The sequence below is a fragment of the Dioscorea cayenensis genome, chromosome 3, assembly GCF_009730915.1.
Source record: "Dioscorea cayenensis subsp. rotundata cultivar TDr96_F1 chromosome 3, TDr96_F1_v2_PseudoChromosome.rev07_lg8_w22 25.fasta, whole genome shotgun sequence".
In the NCBI taxonomy this organism is placed as follows: Eukaryota; Viridiplantae; Streptophyta; class Magnoliopsida; order Dioscoreales; family Dioscoreaceae; genus Dioscorea; species Dioscorea cayenensis.
In genome coordinates, this window is record NC_052473.1 from 10,367,654 (window position 1) to 10,373,710 (window position 6,057).

Below are 6,057 nucleotides of genomic sequence, written 5' to 3' on the forward strand. Positions count from 1 at the left end.
TCAATTTTGTTTAAAATAAAGCGCACAAGTCAGAAAGTGAAAAGGATCATCTTATTTTTCTATTTGTCTTCATCACCATCAAATACCTTAAAAAAACACTAATCCTATCTCATAATTTTTTTTATAATCATTAAATTTTATTTATTTTCTTATAGAAAGAAAATATCTTATTAATACTATTGCAATACAAAAAATACTGTAGCAATATTTATTCATTAGGTCCTTGTAAGGGTCAAAAAAGTCACTGTAATTATTATACTACGGTATTTATTTGTTTGTTGATAACTCTATTATAACGTGACATTTATCATCTTTGTAACAAAAATAAATAAATAAATAAAGGATGAATTCAAACCCTCGATATTTGATGTGAGAGAGAAATTAAATACTATCTCTTTCGTATTCTTGGTAGATGGATTCAAGCATTAAGTTTTTCACTAAGAAAAAAAACCAACTTACCTATTATAACCAAAAACCCTGAATAGTCAAACTATTAATTTTACTAATTTTTCCTATTGGATTTTTATCTCAATAATTGTCACTCATAAACTATATTTAACCCTTTCAAAATGAATTTATCTACCAGAATTTCAAACTCAATAAATTGAGTTAAGGATAGAGTTTTCAAAATTAAGATCAAACCTAGTTTGAGCTTATCTTTGCCAACAAAATTTGGAAAGGAGATGCAACCAAATCAAACTCCACCACTTGACAAACTCCACCAGAAATGGATCCCAATATCTCCCAGCACCATTAAATATTCATTTTTAAATGATCAAATGATACTATTAATGGTAATAAATAATTAAATTACTTTTCTAAAATGACCAAAGGCCAATAAGACAACGCCACGTCATAAGAATACAATTAGTGCTGTTCGGTGTCAGACTTCCAAAAACCTCTACCCAATTATTGATAAGTAGAGAACTCTTGGCATGATACATTTTTGGAAGCGTATCAGCAATTAAGGTGCTATCTTTTTCTCTCTCTTTCTCTCATGGCGGTGCGTTTGGGCTTGGTTTCTCTCTTCAAGCGCTCTCTCTCCGCCTCATCTCGGGTTGGTTCTGCTCTTGGTGCAGGTGGTAACACTGATTTGATTTGATTTTTTATTATTTATTTATTTTTTTTTGGATTCTTTTCAGTGTTTTTGATGCTGTGATCATTGAAATATAGATCATGTTTTAATTCATTGAGTTTTGAATGGTTCAGGTACTCAAAGATTTGGTACTGTTGCAGCGGTTGAGGAACCGATCAGTCCACCAGTTGAGGTGAATTACACCAAGCTGTTGATTAATGGCCAGTTTGTTGATTCAGCCTCAGGTGAAAAAAAAAGATATCTTTTTTTTTTTTTTTGTTTGATTGATTTGAAAATGGTGAATTTGTTGTAGAAAAAAGGGATTTTGTTTTTGTATGGTTTTTAGGCAAGACTTTTCCTACTTTGGATCCAAGAACTGGGGAGGTGATTGCTCATGTGGCTGAAGGGGATGAAGAGGATGTTAACAGGGCAGTGTCTGCTGCTAGGAAGGCATTTGATGAAGGACCATGGCCTAGGATGACTGGTTATGTAATACTCTCAAACTAAGATTTTGATCATTCTGTTCTTTCTTGCCGTCTATTGATTAATTTTTTTGAGAATGATGAACTATTATTATAGCATTCAATGATGAACCATATTTTATCGTATTCTTTTAGGAAAGATCTCGTGTTCTCAATCGTTTTGCTGATTTGATTGAGAAACACAATGATGAGATTGCGGCCCTTGAGACTTGGGACAATGGGAAGCCTTATGAGCAATCAGCTCAAGTTGAGATTCCCATGGTGACCCGCTTGATTCGATATTATGCTGGTAATGTTTGAAAGTTGAGTTTGGTGTTGTTGTTGTTGTTGTTGTTGTTTAGTTGAGAGTTGCATTTTGGAATGAATTGTTACAGGTTGGGCGGACAAGATACATGGTCTTATAGTTCCAGCTGATGGACCACATCATGTGCAAGTCCTGCATGAGCCAATTGGTGTTGCTGGTCAAATTATCCCATGGAATTTTCCTCTTCTCATGTTTGCCTGGAAAGTTGGCCCAGCACTTGCGTGTGGTAATACTATTGTACTGAAGACAGCAGAACAGACTCCTCTGTCTGCTCTATTTGTGGCACAACTATTGCATGAGGTTTGTTTCCACACTTGCGTTATACAAGAGTTCGAAATTCTTTGAGGGGGATGTATGTGAACATGTATGTGTACTTTTATATTGAAAGTCATGCCATGGAGGTGTTTATTGATTGCGGTCTTAGTGGTTGTTGAATGTCCCCATCTTGAAGAATAATATGTTGTGCATTATGATCTTACCTCTCTTTGCATTTGTATGTAAAGGTTAAGGTCAACTTTACAATGTGAAAATAGATGCTTTTTGGTTTCCATTTGTTTAAAATTTTTTTAATGGTTCATTTCTTAATTTTATTCTCTTCTGAATCAAATCTTCTTTTGTGAACCTCCAGGCTGGGCTTCCTGATGGTGTTTTGAATGTGATCTCTGGATTCGGTCCAACTGCTGGTGCAGCTCTTGCCAGCCACATGGATGTAGATAAAGTACTCAAATTCCCTTTTCAAAATTTTATAGTTTTATATTACCTTGGATTAAATGCATATCACACTTTGAAGATTATTAATTTATTATTACCACTTATTATTTTTCTATTGATCATGATTGATATATTTTATTTTATAGTTTCCTGCATCTTCCTTGCAAAACTTGATTAATAGATTCATCTGATTTAACTGCCTCAATGTAATGCTACTCATGCATAGTTTACTTCTCAGAATACTCGAAATTTCATTGTTAAACTTTTGCTCTATAACTATTAACCTTTGCCACTGAATGATCGATTTTTTTTTTTTTTTTTTTTTTTTTAATATGTAAAAGATAATGGGAAATTGAATTGAGTAATTTCTTTATCTTCTTTAAATCAATAATGTGGCTCACAAACTTGTGTATCATTTCTAATCTGCATCCTGAGTTTTTGTTTATATCTTTCCCTAGCTTGCATTCACTGGATCAACACAAACTGGCAAGATTGTTCTTGAGCTGGCTACTAAAAGCAACCTCAAATCAGTGACACTAGAGCTTGGAGGCAAGTCACCTATGATCATATTGGATGATGCCGATATTGACCAGGCTGTAGAGCTTGCACATTTTGCATTGTTCTTTAATCAGGTTAGTGGAAGGAATAACTGTGTCAAGTTTGTTACCCATTATTTTCTTTAATATTCATCACTGGAGAACTGCAATTATTTACAGGGCCAATGTTGCTGCGCCGGCTCTCGGACATTTGTACATGAACGCGTATATGATGAGTTTGTAGAGAAAGCCAAAGCACGCGCCTTGAAGCGTGTTGTTGGTGACCCTTTTAAAAAGGGTGTTGAACAAGGTCCTCAGGTAATCGATTAGATCAACTTTTTCCTTTGTGAGCACATAAAGTTTGTTTTTCTTGTCAGTAGCAATTGAAAAAGTTTGATTTTGAATGTTCAAATACGTCCCTGTATGTTTTCCTGCAAAATTTTACCTCATCTAGTAGCCTATAATCATGAATTATCTATAGCTTTTGTTTTTGTAATGTAAGCGTTGACTTTTTATTTTAATCTCATGTGACTGATAATTCCATAGACTTTTGGTTTAAAGCTTCGGAGCTTCTCTTTGTTCACCTTCTTTGTCAGTTCGTTTAAGGTTATATGAAGCCTAAAAAAGTTAAAAAAAAATTCTGTGCATTTGTTTGTGTCACAAGTGCTTTGTTTTTAATGAGCTGCCATTTGATCATATTATAGGATAATGAAAGCTCCATTGCATGTGATTAGGTCCTACAGTTATCCATCGACACATCTTATCTCTGTGTAATCATTCTTTTTCAATGATGCTAAGATGGAGATTCCTTTTTGTGGTTGTTAGGTCTATGGAATAAGTTCATGATGTCGAACTTTATTCATTACCACTTTATTTTTTAGCAGAAAGATATCTTTTATTATGCAATACTTTAGCATAAATAATTTCATTACCTTTACTTTTCTATTGTGCCCCACATGCGCTGTTGTGTAAATGCAGACAGAAAGACCTTAAAGTATCAATAAATAACACTAAAATGATGACAATGCTAAAATTGGTTTGCCAACCACATGGTACATATGTCTCCTGTTATAATTAACTTAAATAGAGTCCAATTCTAAATTCTTTTATATGTAGAATGGGCATCGAATGTTTATGGCATGAGTGCTAAGCCAATGGTTATCATTCTTGAGCCTTAGATATGCTAGTTTTTAGTAAGAGTTTGAGATGGTAAGAAGCACACTGCTCAGCTGAAATGGAACAAAATGATTATTATATGGATAATAGTTCCTTTTTATTTTTGTGGTCCTGAATGCTGTTTGCAAGTTTAACATAAGTTATTTCATTGTCGACTGACCCTTAATGCATGTTATATGGAATATTATTAGATATTTCACAACATCTACTGTTAACAGAATACATCTTTTGTCACATGCATGTACCAAATGTTTCTGAATGATAGCTTGCAAACATCTTTAGATTGTTTGCATTACATTTGCAATATGATGTTTGTGTTTAGATTGTTTGCAAACATCTTTTTTACATTTGATTTTCTTGAAATATGGCACGGATTTGATAGATCGATGAAGAACAATTCAAGAAGATTCTGAAATACATCCAGTCTGGTAAGGATAACGGGGCAACACTTGTATCAGGTGGTGATAGAATAGGTGACAAAGGCTACTACATTCAGCCTACTATCTTCTCAAATGTGAAGGTATTTTTCACTCGACTACTTGCAGCCACAAGTAAAATCATGTGTTCTAAACCTTGATCTTGTTCATTCCTGACTAGGATGAAATGGAGATCGCGAGAGAAGAGATCTTTGGACCTGTTCAATCCATTCTGAAGTTCAAGTGAGTTTCCTTGTTGACTAGATTCAGAAAATGACACACTTATGAATCAATTTTTTAGCTCAATGTGCCAATTCTTGTGTTAATCTTTTGCAGTGATCTTGATGAGGTGATTCGGAGAGCAAATGCAACTCGGTACGGCCTCGCTGCTGGAGTTTTTACTAGCAATCTAGAGAAAGCCAACACCCTAATGCGCGCATTGAGGGCTGGAACTGTATGGATCAACTGTTACGATGTCTTCGATGCTGCAATTCCGTTTGGTGGCTTTAAGATGAGCGGCCACGGGAGGGAGAAAGGTATCGATAGTCTTAAGAACTACCTGCAAGTTAAGGCTGTCGTGACACCAATCAAGAATCCTGCTTGGCTTTGATCTCATTTGCCTTTTGTTCTATTGCTGTAGCTGTTTCCTTATTTTCTTTTTGCCTTGTGAAGGAATGGTTGAATAAAGTTTTGGTAGCTCTGATGAGTTGCTTCCCGGGCCTTTGTATTTTGAATTTATTAATGACATTATTCTAAAGTGATCTTATCTCAATTGCTTACTAAATCTTTTGTGTTAAGTTTATGCATGCCTGTATGAGCTCACTTGTTTTCACTTGGCTTGTTCAAATTTGAGAATTCATGGAATAGTGTACATATCAATTTCAGTTTCACCGCCGAAGGTGCCCTGTGTGCTTAAGAAAAAATTAGCAAGTTTTTCACAAAATCAAATAAATTAAGAAAGATATTTGTGAATAAAATAACCGGGCATTTTGAATGTTTAGACTATAAGGAGCACTGAATTTCACTTATGGGTCATAATTTTTTAAAATTGTAATTGTTTCACAATCACAGTAAGGACCACTTACTTTCAAGCTTAGACCCTTTTTTTCATGAGCTCTGCTACTTTTGATTTTATTTAGTAATGGTTGTTGTAACATTACGAACTTTTCAGGAATTTATTTTAAATTTTATAGGGATTTGTTTTTCTTTTCTTTTTTCTTTTTTTATTTTTTTGGATAAAAGTTGTTATGTGTGGGGCTAGAAAGGATTTTCATTTTTTTTAACACCCAAAGTACAATGTAAAAAGTGTTCACAATTAAATTTAGTTTTACATTGTCTATGTGCGGGAGGGTATTTG

At 34.2% G+C, this 6,057-nt stretch overlaps 1 protein-coding gene across 1 annotated transcript; it reads left to right on the plus strand.

Moving 5' to 3' along the window:
• The first annotated feature begins 928 nt into the window (after window positions 1-928).
• Window positions 929-5,484, plus strand: LOC120254477 (benzaldehyde dehydrogenase, mitochondrial-like). Its single transcript, XM_039262575.1, has 11 exons — window positions 929-1,079; window positions 1,210-1,320; window positions 1,422-1,564; window positions 1,693-1,846; window positions 1,932-2,161; window positions 2,490-2,579; window positions 3,031-3,204; window positions 3,289-3,426; window positions 4,667-4,804; window positions 4,882-4,943; window positions 5,037-5,484. Exons 1-11 carry the CDS (start codon window positions 998-1,000, stop codon window positions 5,308-5,310), a joined length of 1,596 nt encoding a protein of 531 aa, XP_039118509.1. The 5' UTR covers window positions 929-997; the 3' UTR covers window positions 5,311-5,484.
• The last annotated feature ends 573 nt before the right edge of the window (window positions 5,485-6,057 follow it).

Excerpts from the sequence above, each read along its gene's own strand:
- LOC120254477 (XM_039262575.1), top strand. The coding sequence starts at position 998 with ATGGCGGTGCGTTTGGGCTTGGTTTCTCTCTTCAAGCGCTCTCTCTCC. Across the intron at positions 1,321-1,421 it reads GTTTGTTGATTCAGCCTCAG|GCAAGACTTTTCCTACTTTG; the intron begins GTGAAAAAAAAA and ends TATGGTTTTTAG. Across the intron at positions 3,427-4,666 it reads GTGTTGAACAAGGTCCTCAG|ATCGATGAAGAACAATTCAA; the intron begins GTAATCGATTAG and ends CGGATTTGATAG.